At 38.3% G+C, this 20,823-nt stretch overlaps 1 protein-coding gene across 3 annotated transcripts in view; it reads right to left on the bottom strand.

Moving 5' to 3' along the window:
* Positions 1-20,823, bottom strand: part of LOC139136792 (NECAP-like protein CG9132) — a 101,487-nt gene that overhangs the window by 1,465 nt on the left and 79,199 nt on the right. For all 3 annotated transcript variants that reach the window (XM_070704627.1, XM_070704628.1, XM_070704629.1), the window contains 4 exons: positions 20,235-20,338; positions 12,498-12,597; positions 8,565-8,726; positions 542-753 (listed from right to left, as the gene is read on the bottom strand). Coding sequence is in view for 1 of the 3 variants with exons in the window: in XM_070704628.1 (XP_070560729.1) it covers positions 671-753; positions 8,565-8,726; positions 12,498-12,570 (318 nt within the window). In the remaining 2 variants the exon portion in view is untranslated. The remainder of the gene's footprint in view (positions 1-541; positions 754-8,564; positions 8,727-12,497; positions 12,598-20,234; positions 20,339-20,823) is intronic.

The following is a 20,823-nucleotide window of genomic DNA, read 5'->3' as shown; positions in this document are numbered from 1 at the left end:
GAATGTAAATAAACGAAATCCCTTTGTGCTTTTCATGCACTGTAAATACCAATTATTGAAATATTATTTACTTATATCAGTTCGTTGCCACTCTTAATTTGGAGGTTCGTTTTTGAACGACTGTGCATGCCCAGATCTCAACTCGATAACGTCACTGACTTCGAAGTGGTCGTATTTGGTTTGGAACATTGGCTTTGTTTTAACGCTATGCAAGGCCAAGTTTGGAAAAATTCGGTCATGGTTAATCTCGTGACTAACCTCACTACAAAATCATGGCAGCAAGAGAGCATTGTAGGTCGTAATTTGTCAACTTTTCGAGCTTTCTGTTTGACGTAGTACGATCGTCACCTCAATGTTTTCAGTATCGGCCTCCAAATTAAGGGTGGCAATGAACTGTATATAGTTGCGGCATCCCATATCAATCAGCAAAATTTTGAGAAGGTACAGGACAGATATGGATGGATGAAACACATTTGCTGAGGGACAGAAAGTCGTTTAAGAGAATGTGGAATTGAAGGATGGGGTGTTTAGAATTGTGTACCTGTAAAAGAAGTCGGTGTTGCCTGCTACGATTCTGCCATCCGGAGTTGACCAATCTGCAGGAGCCCAGATTCATTAAGTCAGCAGTCCTTCACCATATGAGGGATGTGTCGAAATTTTTCCACGCTTATCAGTGGGGCACCGTTTCTGATGATGCATTTGAAGATCTTGATGCAGCTATGGTCTGCCGAGAACTTGGATACAGGCATTCAGCTGTAATAAAAAACACATAAATGGCTATACATGTGCATGAGAGATGTTCGCTGTATATACATGTAGTCAAGTCTAGACAATAAATTGCTCATATTAATAGTCTGTAAAGTTATCTTTTTAAGAAAAAAGTATTCACTGACCCAAAAGGTAAAAATGTTCTCTTACTGTGTCAAACAAAGTTTGAAATAATTATCACGACCAAAAGTAAGCAATGAAGCATCAGCTTATTTACCCTTCTACAATTTATGAACATATTCTACTTTACCCAAACTTCGCCTAAAGATAAATGGCAAATTTAGAACTACTGAGTTAAAATATTACTCGGAAGTTATATTTTTTTGAATTATAATAGAGCAATAATTCAACTACAATTATATATGAACATTTTTATTTCCATTCTCGGTACCTTGCTGCAGAGGGCTAACACAACGATACCTGTATGTGTGTGTGTGTGGGGGGGGGGGGGGGGCATTTCTGTTGTGATACTTTCATGCCTTTGAAAAATGTTCTTCTTCTTTTTCAAAAATGCATGTATTTTTGGGTAAAAATTTCAAATAATGATTAGTGTTGACTTGTAATACGAAAATATGACAAAATATTCAAAAAAAATAATACAATGATAAAATATAATATACATGTAATTATTTGTAACTGCATCAATATTATGTATGGTGTAATTCTGCTAAAGCCCGACAGAACATCAAACATGTCGTTCCACATGGACATTTTATGGATTCAGGGTAGTGCAATTTTCCATGGTTATTCTTTGAGTAAACTTATGATAATGTAAAAGTAATATATCATCTCAAACAATTTGCTTTACTTTATAGCTGCAAATAAATGAAATGGCATCACAAAAAGACTTTGGTAACTCGGAATATCAAAATAAGGTTTTCAATTATATTATGATTTCTGTCATCTTAACGGCACACATTGCATATTGAGGTGTCATTGATAGACTACAGACTTTCTTCAAACCTAAAAGCGTCAAATGTAAATGCAGTGACATTGTTTTTCTAATCTACACACAAATAGATTTGCCCTCAAAACTAAGAAGTAATCATACAACATGAAAAGAATTTTGATTTCTTGCTCGAATATTTCATCTATCCAAGGTAACTTCAGTACACAGTAATGACACGCTGCATAATGTTCTACTGCATATTTATTTTTAACCAACAGCCGTGGAACTTGATACTATGCAGCACATCTCAGAGAACATACCAGAGAAATGTGGCTGGATTACGTGAATGACTAGGGTAGTTCAGGTTGGGATGTTAGTAAGTGTGAACATAGCGAGCTTGTTGGCGTTGTCTGCCTGGCTCAAATTTGTCTTGTTGCTGGTTCTTCCAAATGACTGTTTGTTTATTCTTTTGAAGACATTAAATGAGTAGTGGTCTGCCAAGTGCTAGAATATAGGCATTTCCTTATGATTGTATAACAATGAATTTTAATGAGTAAGGATTCATTGTTTTATTCAAGAGAGAGCCGAAAATATATGTAGCATAATACCAAACATAGAAGTAAACATAATATTTGTGGGTCACTGGGAATCTTTTACAGCGACAATTTCTTCATACAGACAATCAATGAATCAAGATAGACGATAACTAATAAACTTATTGTGTGCTTATTGACTCAAAGATTAGACAAGATGTGTTTCTTTATCAAGTCTTTACCTAAGGATAACTGGCAAGTCAGAACAACAGTGTACATGGTGCTATTTGTGTCTGCAAACACCTGTGGAATGATTATTGTACTATATATATTATAAACAGGGATTTAGAGTGATACATTGGGTACCTGCTTCATCAGGCATTCTACGGTGCTGATGTTGAAATTATGTCTATACAGATGTCTTTTTTCTATGAAATTTTCATATACTTAGAAAAATTGTCGATCCTGTACTTTGAAAATATGGGTATTATTTCCCAGAAGTTAATTAACTCAGAAATAAAGCCTTGTCAGACATTGTTACTCAATGTACTCAGAATAATAGAGTCATCGGAATTTTATTAATGGCTACTGTAACGACCAGTGACCACATTGTTCCTCATGGACACCTTGAGGTTTAAGGCTATGAAATGTTTCATGTTATTCATAGAGTGAACAATTTATACTGTTACATTGTATTATTTATACTGTTTACATAGTATTATTTATACTGTTACATAGTATCTATGACATGCATGCTCCTAACGTAATAAGGAGATTGGAAAGCCTTCAACAGCCTTCTTTGTTCTCAAGTCAAATTATCGACCTTATGAGTATCAGGGACGCGCAGCTTATGAAGGTTTCGGGGACAAATTTGCCTAGCGATTGGCTTTTGTACAAAACTATTAGAAATAGAGTCGTCAATACAATTCCAGCAGCAAAACATCGTCACTCCATACGTATCTTTGCGGAGAATCCTAATAATTCTTCAATTGTTTTGTGTACCGTTAAAGAACTTTTATCTTGCAAGTCCCCAAATGATACATAATGATGTAATGCTCTACAATTACAGGGCGACTGCCGACGCTTTGAACTCTTTCTAAATAAGTGTCATTGATAAATGTTGTCATTGCCTTTACTGTGATCCTGACTTTGTTATCATAAAAGAATGAGTTTCATCACAGATGGCTTCAGTATCAGTGTCTTTTAAAATCCCCGGATTTATGTTGCTTTTGTTGTGGAACAACTTTCTTCACTAAAAGTATAGGTCAGACAGAGGGTAATGTTATGCGTTTCAGCCAACAATATTGAAGTTGAAGTTAAAATGTGCAATGATATTTTACCGATTTCTTCCAGGGTTTCAAACAATGTTATGTATATTATACCGAAGAGTATGATTGTTGTATCACCTCCATTGATTCAAATGCATCTCTTCATATTGGTTTTAACGGTACTGACATTGTAAATGTTTTCAATCACACTCTTCTGGGCATTGAGATTGACAGTATCGTAACTTGGAGTCTCATATTGACGATCTACGCAAGAAATTGTCCATACAGTGTAAGAATACTGATAGGTATTTGGGCAAGCTGCGTCCTTTAACACCTGTAAAAGTCCTTTTACTGGTCTATAATGCTATTTATCTGTCTGTAATTGATTATTTCTGCATTAAGGGAGCCGTCATTATTTACGGCCGGGGGAATGGGAGGAATGTGGGGGCGGGGGGGGGGGCACTCAAAAAATTGAAAATTACAATGGGGCTTGCTCAAAATGTGGAGAGAAGGAGGGGTTAATCAATTTTTTGGTGTGAAATGAATTGAAACCCCTCTCAGATTGCACTATTTCACACATAAATTTTTAATGCTAAAGGGGGGACACCCCCTCCTGTAGTCTCCCCTTGGGGTATGTCTTCTCACAATTTTAGTAAAATTACAAATTGAAAACACCTCTCATATTGCACCAGATTGCACCATGAATTTGCGCACATCAATTTCACAATTTTTTTCACACAAGAATGAGTACTACCTCCTCTGACACTTTCTCCTTTAGCCTCCCATGTGTTCTCCTTGCTGTACTTTCAAATTCTGCCTTGTCAGATATCTTCGTGAAAATCTTGTCATGAAACCAATCCAAATTATACAATACTATATGGCAAGATACTGGTTATAGCATGAGCTTTTAGATCTACATTTTATTGTGACTCTGAATTTCATTTTATTGGTTTCATCTTCTTTAAAGCCCCAGTATTTGTAACTATTAACCTTTTTTATGTTCGAAATTACATGTTATTCCCCTACATCCATCGTGAAATCTTGTTCAGTGAAGAAATAAGCCAAATTTGTGCTCCTGTAGTGACATACAAACGCTAAATATTGCCCGATCGAGTTGGATTGCCGCGCGGGTTTGTTGACAACTTGTAGGCTGTGCACGTGACCAAGAACGCCAATATTGATGACATCATCGAGCTTGCAACTGTTCCTGGGGCCATGCGCCATGCTATGCCACGCCACACTGCCGGGGCAATCGCCCATGGTCGCTGGCTGAATGACCCGCGAATGATTTTATTTTGTTGTTCTCTGTTCAAATACGTTCTGCTACTGTGTTTCAGAGGATACAGAACTTTGGGAGAGGAGGCTGACATTCTATTCTGGTACAGTGTGCGTTATATACGGATTATTCAAACTGCAGTCGGCAGTGCACCGATGCGCACCCTGCTCCCGGTACCGATGTAAAATCAAGACGACACTGAATACACTAAGCTCACTTGTGTAGGCAAATAACTATCAAAATTAAGTAACTTGAAGTAATCAATTTCAGCTGATTGTTGCTTTAGCGGCGACGTGATTGCGAAATCGAAGCAACATATTTTGGCAAAGTATGGCAGGCTTTTGATTGCAGTGAACGCGATGGCGTTGCGCAGCAAGTAAGGGAACCGTCAGTATTTTCGAGCCGGGGGTCATTCAAAAATTGAAAGCTATAAGGGGGTACTCAAAATGTTATTTCTTTGTCTTACTTTTGTCTTTGATGACATAATGGTTAGTTGATGATGTATATTTTACTCTGATACATGTTAAATAAAACGCAAATAAATATTTTAACAGAACAATAAATATCAACTACATGAAGCCAGGCAAAAAACTGCAAGTAGTTGCCACTACTAGCAATACTTATTATGAAAGAGAAGATAGTGACCATGAGAATGATATCATTGTTCATGTACTCAATGGCACCAGCGACAGTGAAGATGAGGATCAACAGTTGTTATGATGATGTCACACACTAGTTTTCTTCAGCCGTTACCAGAGGTGGAAGGAGAGGCTGGGTCATGGAAAAATGTTCTCGACAGTTATCATTATAAGTGCACAGGATCTAGGACAAAATTGAACTGTTTTGAATTCGTCCTCTGTATTATCACAGAAATGTATATTTTAATTGACTTAAGTTCAACAACTATTTGGACATTTAACCATACCGTAATGACATGCTACCCATCCAAATTAAACAATTATGATCGGATACTGGTTACTAGGTGAGCTTTTATATCTACATATTGTTACATGGGTTCAGGTAAGCCAAAATTTCTGTGTTAGAGAGGGGGTTACTCAAATTCATAATAGTTGGCTGGGGTGTGACTCAAAATTTCGGATTTTCTAATGTAATTCCTCCGACCCCCGGGCCGTAAATAATGACGGCTCCCTAAACAGCTGTGTACGCCCGAGTCAGAAAGACTGGGACCAGTATACGCACTGCTGATATCTCAGCGAAAATTTAGAAACAACAATGAAGCTACTGCTAAGAATTTACAGACTCTTGGCTTTTCATGCATCAGTTTTTGAGCTTTTATACCGGTAAAAAGGCATTCTGAATACAGCGGTAAATTTCCTCCCAAACACGAAAAGCGAAGACGCGAGCATTCTGCAATGGACGCTGTCAATTTTACCTTGCTGCAGGCCCCACGCCGGGGCCCCGCTGCACTTGTAAAGTCAACTACCTCCATGTAGTACACTGTCTTACAGGACTAGTAGCCAGCCAAACGCAAAAAAAAAAAGACGCCGCAGTGTAAAATCCGTAGGTCAGAAGCATTGATCATAAATTTTCAGAACATGTGATGTTTAAAACTTTTGTATTCATGTAGGTTTATGTCCGGGGTTTATGTGAATGACCTTCTCATCGAGCTGCGTGTAAAATTGTCCCGGGCACTGTCCATGCAAATTTGGGGCCTGCCTTAGCTCCCTCCGATCGTCTCTAGAGTACAGCAAAAATCACAGTCCTCGGCAAATTGTGCAGTTGTGAAAGTCAGATATATGTATCTTGAATTCTTTACAAAAAATAAGTAAACAACAGAATCAAACCAAGAGGTTAGTTTGCTGTCAGGCCGGGTGAACACAGACTTTGCAGTGAGGCCGGAATCTCTCGTGTTCGAACTTCTACCACCATTCCTGGAGCTCCATCGCATCGCAGCTAGGGCTCTGGTAATTGTACTTCGGTAGTCCTTGTGAGGATTAGATACCCGTTACGTTCGATATTATTCGGAAATACTTTTAAATTTAATAAATAAGACTTTTGTACTGCATTCAAGATATAATTTGTTCCTTTCTGAGCGTTTTCAATTACGGCGAAGTTGATAGGCTGTGTGTTGCCTGCAACGTAGCCCGGTGCCGTACTCTAAACTTCGTTTGGAGTAGACAGAGCAGAATCAGTCCCGTCATTTATATTCAACGAAATTTTCATTATACTCCATAATGGAAGAAACGACTAGTTCAATGATTACGATGGTGAAGTATTGAATTTTTATTTATATAGGTTTTTCTCTCTCAATGCATTCAGCACCCAACTTGATCTCCGTACCGTCGGTCAAAACATGCAATGCAGTGCATGAAGCTTACAATCGACTGCCTCCATCGTTAGTTTAGCTGTTCAAGTAGTTTGTTTGCACGGCTCATTATAGTTGGAACAATCTGTAAACACTTACATATTTATATCTTTCCGGTAATTCACCTAACTTTCGCGCGATTTTAGCTGAGTCTCCAGTTTCGATGGACCAGACCTTTTCGAAGAGCGTATGGTTTCTACGGACGCCACAGTAAAACTTGCGTACCTGTGGTTGAGCATACGCGGTGGTGTGATTACGTTTCGTTTCGTGTGTCAACAAAGCCTGACTTCTGGTCCGGACAAGAAGTCATTTTTCACTTCTTTTACTGTTAATCGTACACGTTTGTGAGGCGGGCTGGGCATGCAAACCATGCGATTCAGTGTTAATTACGGTCTACTTTCACATACTGAGGATGTCATTTTAATCAAAAATATGAAAAAAATTGTTAAAAGTTACAAATACTGGGGCTTTAACCATCAAGAGATAACCGATGTTAATCTAGTAGGGTACATCAGAATATGAAAGGTCTTTACTATTACTGTATTTTTGTAAATTTTACATAGGCATTTATTGATATTTAACTTTTCTACCTAGGGGAGGTCAATCAAAATTTCTGTGTTAGAGAGGGATTACTCAAGGTCATCAGGGTTGGCAGGGGGGTGTTTACTAGAAATTTCAGAGTTTCCGATGAAATTCTTCCAAACCCCCAGGCCGTAAATAATGACGGCTCCCTTACAGGGGGGGGGGGGGACAATACTTCATAGAAGAATCTGCAAAGAATTAACATACTTGAAAAAAGGGCCAGTACAGTCATACTTGAAGTTGATATCACAGTCTCGACTACAACTTTTTTCTCACATCTTAAATGGCTACCGATTGACCTTCGTATTTATTATTTCATAGCTGTACAAACTGTAAACGTTCTTAATGGCCTTGCGTCTGACTATTTACACCATTTCCATTATATATCTTATATGAACGATTTAAAAAATTGTTGTTCCAGTAACCGTAATTTACATTCTCCTTCATTCAAGACAAGTAGTTGACAAAAGTCAGTTATTTATTGTGCAACTATCATTTGGAATGATATTCCTCTTTGTATTAGAAACATTGAGAGTTTGCCAGTTTAAAACTCACATATGCAATCTTCTTCACAACAAAATTATGAATGAAGGTTCTTCACTGGATTAATTGGTCTTTCCTTTTTCATATGCCATACTTCTACTTTGCTTTGGAATTGTATCCAATGTGTGCTAACTGTTTTCCAGTGATTATATTTATTCTCTTGCATTATAATAGTCTGTCCTCTATTTGTATAATGTCCTGCGTGAGGGCTCTGATGTAAATTACATTTTTTGTAACTCAGACTACCCTCTTGAAATAAAGTATCATCACCATAATAATAACTAAATAATTATTATCCCTAGAATTTCAAAGAATTGAACAAATGATCAGCTTCTCTGACTGGAAAGATTAAAACTTCATGAAATTAAACAGAACATACCAAATAGATCATGGCTGGTTTGTTGAGCAGGCTGCTGTGGTTGAGTCAGTCCAGCTTGGCCTGGTGGTGGAGTTAAAGTTGGTATTTTTGAGCCTAGTGGTGGTGGTAAAAAGCCAATGTGCCCTCTCAGCCAAATTTGTACACCACTGATTTGTTGCAGTTCTGTGTGAATCAAAGGAATTTGACATATTGTATTTACACGTATACAGTTGATTCATGGAAATTTCCAGAAATTCCAATATTGATGCAGAGAGTTCAGAACTGTTTAGAGAAAGGGTATGGTAAATTTTTGAATTATGAACTGAAACATGGAAATAACTTTTTACAGAAATATTATTGTCGTAGCTGTTATTAACCTTTAAATGAGAGTCCATTGTGACTGAATTCTACTGCACAATTTCTGTTGTGTTATAGAACAAGACCACTAATTCACTTCCGGGTTCATTACCCACAAAGATAGTTTGGCAGAAAAATAGTGCAAACCTTGAAGTTTTGATACCTGCATGGATGCTGGTCTGGTTTGAACTTCAAGTTGAAGTATTTTTGCAAAGATATTTTTCTCCTTGAATCAAAATGCAGACTGTTGTGAATAATGGCTGAAGCATTCTGTGGTAATATGGGGAGTTCTAAGGCCCATAGAAATCATAACAATCAGCCTGAATTTTGTAAAAAAAACCACCACTGAGGGCGTTGTTTCATCGCTATCTCAAAACTTCAATGGACTTGCCCACACAAAAAATTCATCAGTAGTCAAGCTGACATTGACCTAACACCTGGCAAGAGGATTTGTGCCGCTGAATGTTTTAAAATAGGAAAATTGAGCTCAATGCTACTGTGGTGGCCCATGGGAAATTAATTAGTGGTCTTGTTCTATAGGGGACATATTTCAGTACATATGTCCTATGTTGAAAAATAACAACCTTTAGTGCTTTTCATAACACTGAAAATTATTTGAAAATATGAAGGAATGTGAAAACCACCTCAGACATCAATTTTGATAAACTTTGGGACCCAAATCCCCCACGGACTCAGCCAGGATAGGGGCATAGCATAGGTATTTGTCAATGACTTTCCTAATTCAACTTAATTTGTCAAACCAGTACTTTTGTTGTTTAGATATATAATTTATTGCTTTTATATCAAAAATTTGTGCAGATCCATCCATAGCATTTTGCAACAGAGAAGTTTAATTTTCAAAATTTTTGTAAAAAGTTCATAAAAATAGGCCTAACGCCTGAAACAGGGGTTTAATTTTGTGGAGGGATTGCTATTTATGAAAACGTTATCTTTTATGGAAGAACACTACTAAGCAATAGAAAAAATATTCTGATATTGGTGCTTGGGACAGAAAATTAGTTTGCTAGGAGTTTGTTTTTATGTCATATGGCTTGTTACAAAGGTGACGCAAATTGCTGCTACAGGGCCAATGACATCTTCGCTTGCCAAGGTCTCCGCTCCGGGCAGCTGGATGCTTCCCGAAATCAGACCTTGGCTGATAGACCCCCTAAATCGTGTTTTTTAAAGCGCCACCACACGACTGTATGTGACCAGTAAATAGCCAATCAGATAATCGGTTACTACGAATGTAGTAGTATAGGTCTTTTCCCACTTTTTTCTCGGTGTTACATTTACAAGTATTCGTGGTCACTGTTTACATTTCATGCTACTGAAATCTACTGCTGAAATAACTGATGTGTTCAAAACGCTAAAACAAAGGCCCAGCCGCCAGCGCGTCGTACCGCAAGATATTCCCAGCTGTCGCTCAACTAAAGGTGAAAACATCAACCCGCCAAACTCAAAGATCGTGGCGCGAAATAGAAAAGTTCTACCCGCCGAAGTAAATCTGTTAAACCACTCCTCCAATTTTGACCTCAACATTTCATGATAAACCCATTACTCAGACGTTGTTCAGACATTGTGGTCCTGTCAACTGGCGCGGCCGGCAGCTATTCTGTTGTTCATATCTTTGGAAAATTGTAAACATTGTGAGACGATGAACAGGATTTACCAGAACAGAACATAGACACGCCGCGGGAGAAACAACTGGAAGCATGGCTCGAAAACATGGACTAAGACTTTGTGAAATATGCTAGAACTGGAAATCAAAGAACCGGATTTTGTTTGGGTGTTGTTCAAAAAAAATTGACACATTCATCACAGCTATACACTCATCGGTGAATTTTTCATACAAGCGTCAGTTTTTTCAAAGTCATCTTCTGCACTATCGCCATATTTATTCGTCGATTTTTTTTTCTTTGGGAGATATCTAACGCTTCACACGATACAAAGCATTACAGCCATACATTTCGTAACCCACGATCACTGTAACGGAACTTTTCGCCACCTCTCTGTATGACGAGAAAATCGCCCGTAACTTTATCCGCACCATGCAGTAAGATTTCCCCATGTATGACAATCAAATCCTGTATTAAACTCGGACAAGATTGCCTTCCCACTCTTAAATTTCCGTTTTAGCCATTAGGGTGTCACAGGACGAAGGTAAACCAGAGACTTGGTTCAAGTCGGTGAATTTTCAAAAAATAAAATGATTTGAAAAGTTCCTCGTGTAAAATTTGGTAGTGATCGAACGCGTTTTTATTTAGTCTGTGCAGCTATAGCAGTAGTGAATTAGTTTGTGCCGGGTAAAACTCCCCTGTATCGCGTTCACCCCACTCAACGCGTTCACATAATCCTACTCACACATTTCACATGAAAACAGAACACAGATCATTGCATTCCAGACGATCACACAACTCACATGTTCACAATCACGCACTTGAACCAAGTCTAGTAAACCAGTAAGCAAATCGAGAGAAAAGCTGTGCACAAACAGTGCAGTGGTCGGCATTTGGAAGGTAGGCGTGGTTTTCTCTTTGAGTGTAAGGCGTGCTCTGATTGGTCCGCCTGATTTTCTAATTCCATCAAACTCCTTAACGCAAAATAGTGGGGGTATCCCGCACGGCGTGGTTAGTGGAAGACTCCTGTCTGGCTAACGAGCCGTGCGAGCGGACGATGGGCCAATGAGTGTATGTCTTGAGGCAGCTGTTGCAATTAAAGTGTCATGGTAAATTGTTTTTTATATAAGTATTTGAGTCAGATTCACCAGTACTTTCAATTTAAGGTTCACTGTATTGGCACAAGACCACTAATTCACTTCCTGGTTCGTTACCCGTGAAGATAGTTCGGCAGGAAAATAATACAGACCTTGAAGTTTTGATACCTGCATGGATGCTGGTCTGGTTAAAAACTTTAAGTTGGAGTATTTTTGCAAAGATATTTTTCTCCTTGAATCAAAATGCAGACTGTTGTGAATAATGGTTGAAGCATTCTGTGGTAACATAGGGAGTTCTAAGGCCCATAGAAATCATAACAATCAGCCTGAATTTTGTAAAAAACACCACTGAGGGCGCTATTTCATCGCTATCTCAAAACTTCAGTGGACTTGCCCACATGAAAAATTCATCAGTAGTCAAGCTGACATTGACCTAACACCTGTCCAGATAATTTGTGCCGCTGAATGTTTTAAAATAGGAAAATTGAGCTCAACGCTACTGTGGTGGCCTATGGGAATTAATTAGTGATCTTGTGCCTTGTGTTTCATCAGACTAGATTTTTATTTTATTCGTTTTACTTTTTCACTGAAAGATATTAATTTGACTTCGTGCAGAGCTTATCAAGTTGTTACAATGTAGCATAATGGTTGGTAAATTAATCAGTGTATTTGTTAAGGCCAGTACCCTGGCAAACTTTACCAGAGTTCCCAGTCACGTGACCTGAGTTCCCCGTTTTATCGATCCAATCCTGTTTGGGGATGGAAACGATACCAGGATTCCACCACAATTTACCATTTCCTGAACCTTAGCAAAAACACTGTAAATGTATATTAAAGTAAATGTCGAGCTGAAGTACCTTCAGAGGGACACAACAACATACCATTCTCATCCATTAGTCTGATGACAAAATATCTACTGGAATCCAGCTTCCACTGCAATACCAGGGTAGGCATCTACTGGACATTTGGCAAACAGTTCACCTGTATTCAAGTCAAGACATATCAACGTGTTTTACATTCATATTGGTACATGTATATATGTAAGTGCTGTCACCTATGATCAAATTTTCGAAAAATTTAAATTAAAAGGCCTATCCAGCACACAACAATTGGTGAATTCTTTTGAAACTCCAATATGTAGTAGTCATTTTGGCTTTTCATTAGTGAAATATTCTGTGGTATCTTTTGTCAGAGCTAAGCCAGGTCAAGTGGGTGAAAATATATAACGGTATGCTTTTGGCTCAATACTACTTCTTACTTACTTGGCAGATATGAGAAGTATATTCTGTGACAAGAAAAAGGTTTATGGTTACGTAGAAAAAAGACAGAAACTTTTTTCACAGCAGTTTCAATGTTATTGAAGAAGGTATTTCTTCAATTGTGCATGTTCAAATTTTGTTCTGTTTAAAAACAGATACTTTCCCTTCGGGCCATCAGATACATGTATACCTACTTGTAGTCAGCATAATAGCAATTATTGTCAAGTCACTAGTAAATGTAACACAGTATTGTGGTACCAGTGGAAGGTAATTTGTGTGAGCATGTTGTGTATGAGTACCAGTACATGTCCAGTATCTTATGATGTTTGTACAGTAAGTGTACATGTATGTGTTCTGTTTTTATTTTATATGCATGAAATGCTGCCTTCAAAAGAAACTGGCCTTCATGGGCCGCTATCCTGTCAACTCAGTAAAATTTCCAAACGACTCTCGGCATAATGGCCAGACACATCAAGTGAAAAACACAATGTTTAGGAGGATTTCTGGGACTGAAATTGCCAAGCTTAGATGTAACATTAATTTAAAGCCCCAATAGCTGCAAATTTCATGCGATATTTTCATGACTTTATTTTCAAACCTAAGTTGGTTCCTGTAAATGTGCTAACTGAAGAACATACCGGTATATAGAAGTACCACTGCTTGCTGATTTGGACCATGCTTACATGTTTTAACAGGCTGAATAATAAACAGTTGCCGCACCCATAAATTGGCACCCCCACGTAAAAGTACAAAGTACACAGTATTTCCTGCACATACACATCGTGACAAGCATGATGCTATTTACTCGAATGAGCAACACATGATGGCCAACATTTTGTTGTTGTAATCTTTATATTCTCTGTTTGATGATTAGTTTTTGAATATGGCGGGAAATCTAGAATGATGTTAAAACGTTTCAATTTACCAGTACATGTCATTTTCGGCACTCATGACAGTGTTATACACTTTCTCAGTCTTAATGGGTCTTTTTCAAAGAAAACTCTTGAAAAACAAAGAATATTTTGGGACTGGTTTATTGCACATTTGCACGTACATAGACTTCTACGAAAACAAGAGCTAAACTAGAAAGCATTTGCAAGCAAAAGCGAAGTTCCAGAGACCAGAGCAGTGGAAGAAACAAGAGAATGTGTGACAACGATAGGTGCAGAATGAAAGAGTGCTTTGGATTTTAATATTCAAGCACGTACCTATAGTTAGGGCTGCTAGCAGTAAACACCATAATACAACTAAAAGCAAGGCAGTCCACAGATTACAAATGCCTACATGTACGGTAAAAACGCAACAGATACATACACACATGGACAACACACGGAAATGTATATCAGACGACATTCTCGCGAGTCAGAACAATAATTTTCGCTCCGCTGATCTACGCAAAAATCAATCGCTTGACGGGTAGCGCCGAGTTGTTGCCGTAAAGAGGCGCGTGGTTTACGACGATGATCAGACGAGAGGAAACATCGGACCTAGGCCGTTGAAATTGAAAACCGAGGCCGAATGCATTTTCATTTGATTAACAGCACAGACTAAAACAATTTTCATTGCAATGTCGCTATTTTCACGAGATACTGACCGTTTGATCTTGAAAAGTTGAGCTGCTTTAACGTCCAGCCAAGCATGCCGGTGCGGTGACAGGGCTGTGTGTTACCAGCGTTAAACGGCCTCGCAGACTGATATAGGAAAAACCGCTGGTGGCTCCTCAGAAATACGGCAGGCAGTTTCTCCGCCAAAACAGCCGATTTTGAATCCAAAGTTTGCATTGACCTTCGTTTTCGAGCACACCCACCTCGCCTAGGTACACGATGTGCCCAGCCACGCTTGTAAACTTATGGACAGCCTAATTTTCTCTCTCTATGCGAGCGAAGCCATCTTATGCGTCGCGATTGTTATCTCATGAGCATTCGGGCAAAACAGTATAGCGCCACGTACGGCGAGTATTTAGAGAAAAATAAAATCAAAAAGCAACAAAAAACAAAGCGAAAGAAAGCTAGAATTATTAATAGCTGAACACAATATGATAGTCGAGCAATGCAGAATAATACCAGGTGCCAAATGTAAAAAAATTAATTTACACAATCAAGCTTTTTTTAGAGATAGAAAAGATGGAAAATGTATATATAGAGAGGAATTATATATATATATATATATATATATATATATATATATATATATATATATATATATATATATATATGTATATACATATATATATATGTGTGCGTGTGTATACACATACGTACATACAGATACATTGCCCCACACGTTTGCGTATGCATACATATACATAGTAAAAAATACGCGCACGCATATAGCGTATTCATTCATACATGTAGAATACATACATACATACATACATACATACATACATACATACATACATACATACATACATACATACATACATACACAGACTATGAGCCTGGACAGGGGTCGAGCCTCGACGCGAAAACATTTATATACATATAGAACCTCGTTCTGACTTACTGATACAGCTGGACCTCGTTCTGACTTACTGATACAGCTGCAAAATTTTACATACATAGAACCTCGTTCTGACTTACTGATAGAGCTGCAAAATTTTATATACATAGAACCTCGTTCTGACTTACTGATACAGCTGCAAAATTTTATATACGTAGAACCTCGTTCTGACTTACTGATAGAGCTGCAAAATTTTATATACATAGAACCTCGTCCTGACTTACTGATAGAGCTGCAAAATTTTATATACATAGAACCTCGTCCTGACTTACTGATAGAGCTGCAAAATTTTATATACATAGAACCTCGTCCTGACTTACTGATAGAGCTGCAAAATTTTATATACATAGAACCTCGTCCTGACTTACTGATAGAGCTGCAAAATTTTATATACATAGAACCTCGTTCTGACTTACTGATAGAGCTGCAAAATTTTATACACATAGGACCTCGTCCTGACTTACTGATAGCTGCAAAATTTTATTACATAGAACCTCGTCCTGACTTACTGATAGAGCTGCAAAATTTTATATACATAGAACCTCGTCCTGACTTACTGATAGAGCTGCACAATTTTATACACATAGGACCTCGTCCTGACTTACTGATAGAGCTGCCAAATTTTATACACATAGGACCTCGTCCTGACTTACTGATAGAGCTGCAAAATTTTATACACATAGGACCTCGCTCTAACTTACTGATACAGCCGCAAAATTATATATATGAACTTGTTCTGGCTGACTAATACAACCGCAAAACGATGCTGTGCGTTCCCGGCGTTGAAGGTGCTGGACGGGAGGCGGTAGGCCTCTCGCGCCGCGCTGGGAAAACACAGTATCGTACGCAGGGCCATGGAGCTAAGAATGATCCAGGCTAGGTGCAATTATTGTAGCCCATATGCCGTGCGCGTGGGCTGGCTTTTCTGACCTGTTTCCTTTGCAGCGCTGGTCTGTAGCGGCTGATGCTTCACAGCAACACGTTAGGAAAAGACCGCGCACAGCCCGGCCGGCTGTGGGCTGCCTTTTTGCGGCTAGATCCTGGCAAGACTAAAGCTGATACATACATAGTGCTAGCTCTGCATGGCAGGGCTGTGTGTTACCGGCGTTATACGGCCTCCCACCACAAGAGCCACCATGGGAGGCCGTATATAACGCCGGTAACACACAGCCCTGCCATGAAGAGCTAGCATAGTGCTAGCGCTTATGCTATTCAAGTGCATTTGAACTTTCCGGTTTATTTTGTGCTAGCGACAACAATGACCGTGGTTTTGCTATCACGAGAGATCACCACTGATCTTGGCTGTTCGTAGAAGCACAGTCCCTCCACGGGACCGTGGTAGAAGAAAGGACATGCGCTAGACGTCGACCACACAGTGCTCGTTCACTGCAGGTCACTGCAGTCGGCTGTGCAACCTACTTTCGCGGTCTACAGAGTTAAGAGAATAAAGACAAAAATTTAATTCGGAAATTTTGGTGCAATAAACCCATGCACTATGACGGATGAAGGCAAATTTGTGCAACAAGACAGCAATTCTTGGACTTTCCTCGGGGCATTCGACGCAAGGAGAATGGCAGTACACAGAGCATGGTGCTTGGTTGTGTTTACGAGAATTAGAAACGATCAGACATTCCAATTCACCAGTCAATCAGCGACACTCAGCGATAGAGTATATGAGATTCATTGAACATGGCATGAAGGTAGAAAGAGATCTCTTGCGACCTCCATGCCGTCTTCAATGAATCTCATATACTCTGTCGGTTGAGCGTCGCTGATTTTATACTGGTGTTTTGAGTGTCTGATCATTTCTAATTCTCGTAAACACAACCGTTGTATTAGGGACTGGTCAGTGTCTTTGGCCTAGGGGGCGGTGGATTATTTTTTGCCGACGTCAAAAAGTGGCTGAACCCCCCTTCCAACTTTCGAAAACAGGGTGACCCCCCAGTGTGAAACAAAGGTTAACAAAAGGTGGAATATAAATTGAATAATTCAGTATATATATATATATATATATATATATATATATATATATATATATATATATATATATATATATATATATATATATATATATATATATATATATATATATATATATATATATATATGTAATTTTGGGAGTATATTTTCAACAATCAGTCATTCTGTGTTTTAATGAAATTGGTGTCATGTCAGTTGTAAGATATGAACTTAAAAGTGTCAATTCTAAAGTTTGAGTACAGTATTTTGAATGCGCTGTATGTATTCCAACTCTCTTTATGCATAAGCAGATGTCCAGAAACTATTGTAAGGAAAATGTGATTGAAATAATAGTGCATCTTGCTTCTTATAGAGAAAACAGAAAGTATCAGGAACTTGCCATGCTTTTCATATGAAGGGCATGCTGAAAAATATGTTTGATATTTTAAAGAAATGCGCCCAAGGGCGCGCCGAAAAATTTTAAACATACAGATATCTCAAATATATATGTCAAATATATAAAGTTTTGCACTAGGACAGGGGTCTAAAATATGTCTTATTATTGTTAAAGTAACGTGCCCGAAGGGCGCCCTAAAATGCAACTCAATGCTGAAATTTGAGGCTGGCACAATGCATTTTATGCAATTATGAGCCCTCGTTGAACTTGAAAAACACACTGACCCCCCTATTGGGCATTTCAAAACATGGTGCCCCCCATCACCAAAGTCAAAAACAGGGTGACCCAATGAATCCACCGCCCCTCTGGCTGAAGCAACTGACTAGTCCCTTAGCTCCATGCCCCATGCTCCTTCTGTCAGTGTCAAATGCCCCGAGCCCGAAGAAAGTCCAAGACCAAGCATGCTGTCTTTTACTCAAATTTATCTTCATCCATCATTGTGCATGGGTTTATTGCACCAAGATTTCAGTGTTAAATTTTTGTCTTTATTCTCGTAACTGTGTAGACCGCGAAAGTTCGTTGCACAGCTGACGGACTTCAGCGGTCTCAGTGAACGATCTTTGTATGGTTGACGCCGTTGTATGGTTGACGAGTAGCCCTGCGTACAGGTCTCTGTGTGTTCCCGGCCGTATAACGCCGGGAACTCACAGACATGTACACAGGGCTAGGCTGCGAGCAGCCCAGATCAGTGGTGATCTCACCTGATAGCAATACCACGATCATTGTTGTGGCTACCTTACTAGACAAAATAAACCGGAAAGTTCAAATGCACGTGAATAGCACAAGCGCCAGCACTATGCGTGTATTGGCTTTCGTCTTGCCAGGGTCTAGCCGCGTACGATACCGGGCAGAGTTCAATCACGCTTTATGATCACCAGGTATTACACTCAATCCAAGACGAGTCTGTATGTAAAAGTTTCCCACGGAGTCTGTGTATAAAACTTCCCAGCTAGCTGTATGTAAAATTTTCCCGCCGAGTCTGTGTATAAAACTTCCTAGCTGGCTGTATGTAAAATTTCCAACCGAGTCTGTGTATAAAACTTCCCAGCTAGCGTATGTAAAATTTTCGCACCGAGTCTGTGTATAAAACTTCCCAGCTGGCTGTATGTAAAATTTTCCCACCGAGTCTGTGTATAAAACTTCCCAGCTAGCTGTATGTAAAATTTTCCCACCGAGTCTGTGTATAAAACTTCCCAGCTAGCTGTATGTAAAATTTTCGCACCGAGTCTGTGTATAAAACTTCCCAGCTAGCTGTATGTAAAAATTTTCCACCGAGTCTGTGTATAAAACTTCCCAGCGTGTAAATTTCCGAGTCCCATCTATGTGAAAATAAATTTCCGAGTCCCATCTATGTGAAAACGTTAACGAGACTGTATATAAAGTTTTGCAGTTGGTATTACGTGTATAGAAAATTTTACAGCTGTATGCAAAGTGAAAACGAGGTTGAATGTAAATATTTTCGAGACATACGCTTACAGTTGAAAAAATGTACATTCAACCTCGTTTTCAACTGTATGTCGAAAGCGAGGCTGAATGTAAATATTTTCGAGACAAGCTCACAGTTGAAAAAAATTACATTCAACCTCGTTTTCAACTGTATGTCGAAAGCGAGGCTGATTGTAAATTTATCCAAGTCCAGGCTCTATGTATTTATGTAATGTATGTATGTATGTATGTATGTATGTATGTATGTATGTATGTATGTATGTATGTATGTATGCATGTATGTATCTGTGTTTTTTCATATGTATGTATAGTGTGTGTGTTTATGCATGTTTTTGCGAATGTATGTGTGCACATACGTATGTATGTATGTATGTATGTATGTATGTATGTATGTATGTACGTATTTATGCATGTATTCTACATGTATAAATGCATACCCTATATGCGTATATATATATATATATATATATATATATATATATAATTTCTCTCTATATATACATTTTCCATCTTTTCTATCTCTAAAAAAGCTTGATTGTGTAAATTATTTTTTTTACATTTGGCGCCTGGTAGAATAAAAAATAAATAAATAAATAAACAAGAAATGCCCGTAAAACCCGTCCGAGCTGAGCGATGACGTCATAAGCGTGTCGCAATGCATTCTGGGTAAATAAGGTAAAATTTGTGTATAGCATGTTCTATGATAGTAATACCGGAAATAGAGAAAGAAAGAAAGAAAGAGAAAGAAAGAAAGAAAGAAAGAAGGAAAGTGAGCAAAAACTAAGAGTTCCAGAGCTGGTCTCTGGAACTAATTACAAAAAATTGGCACTACGGGTATCTGTATTTTCAAAGCTATATGTCAAGAGACATGCCAGGTGGATGAAAATATATTTCAATTCAAAATTGCTTTTATGACCTAACAGGATAGCACTATTAGAAGTTGACACATCCAACAGAACAAGGCTTTTAGCATTTGACTGCATCAGTCAACTCACCGCTTGTCTTGTCTTCTACCGGTAGTTTGATGATACAGTCATTGCCCTTGGCAACCCGTAACCTTCCTTTCCAGTCATGCTGATCCATTTTCCAGTCTGCTGCTCTGTGTCAACAAAATAGATTTACAGGTATAAGTAACATGTAGATCCTTTCAGGGCCTATATGTAATTTGCATGGGTATGGTACAATACCATGCACACTGTGTCTTGACAGCTTTACTGATATTCAAATAAACACTCACCATCCTATGATAATCTTATTTCATGACTATCATGACAAAATACTCGTAAATAAACTTCTATCATCTAATTACATAGCCATTGAAACTTAAAAGGTGTAACAGTTGTATGGCATTATTACTGATATTACACTTACAGTTTTACCAAATTAATAACACAGAATGAAATATTATTCTGGAAGACGGAATACGGTGAGATATCAACAAATACACATCATTTACACTATGGGGAAAATAGCTATAGCTTGCCACAATAATTCCATAATATTTGTTTTAAAAGATATACATTTTTATCCATTTTTCTTAATCATATTGTAATACAATGACTTAATTATCTCGATACAATGGAT

Source organism: Ptychodera flava, chromosome 7 (genome assembly GCF_041260155.1).
Source record: "Ptychodera flava strain L36383 chromosome 7, AS_Pfla_20210202, whole genome shotgun sequence".
NCBI lineage: Eukaryota > Metazoa > Hemichordata > Enteropneusta > Ptychoderidae > Ptychodera > Ptychodera flava.
This window is presented reverse-complemented; position numbering and strand designations above follow the sequence as displayed.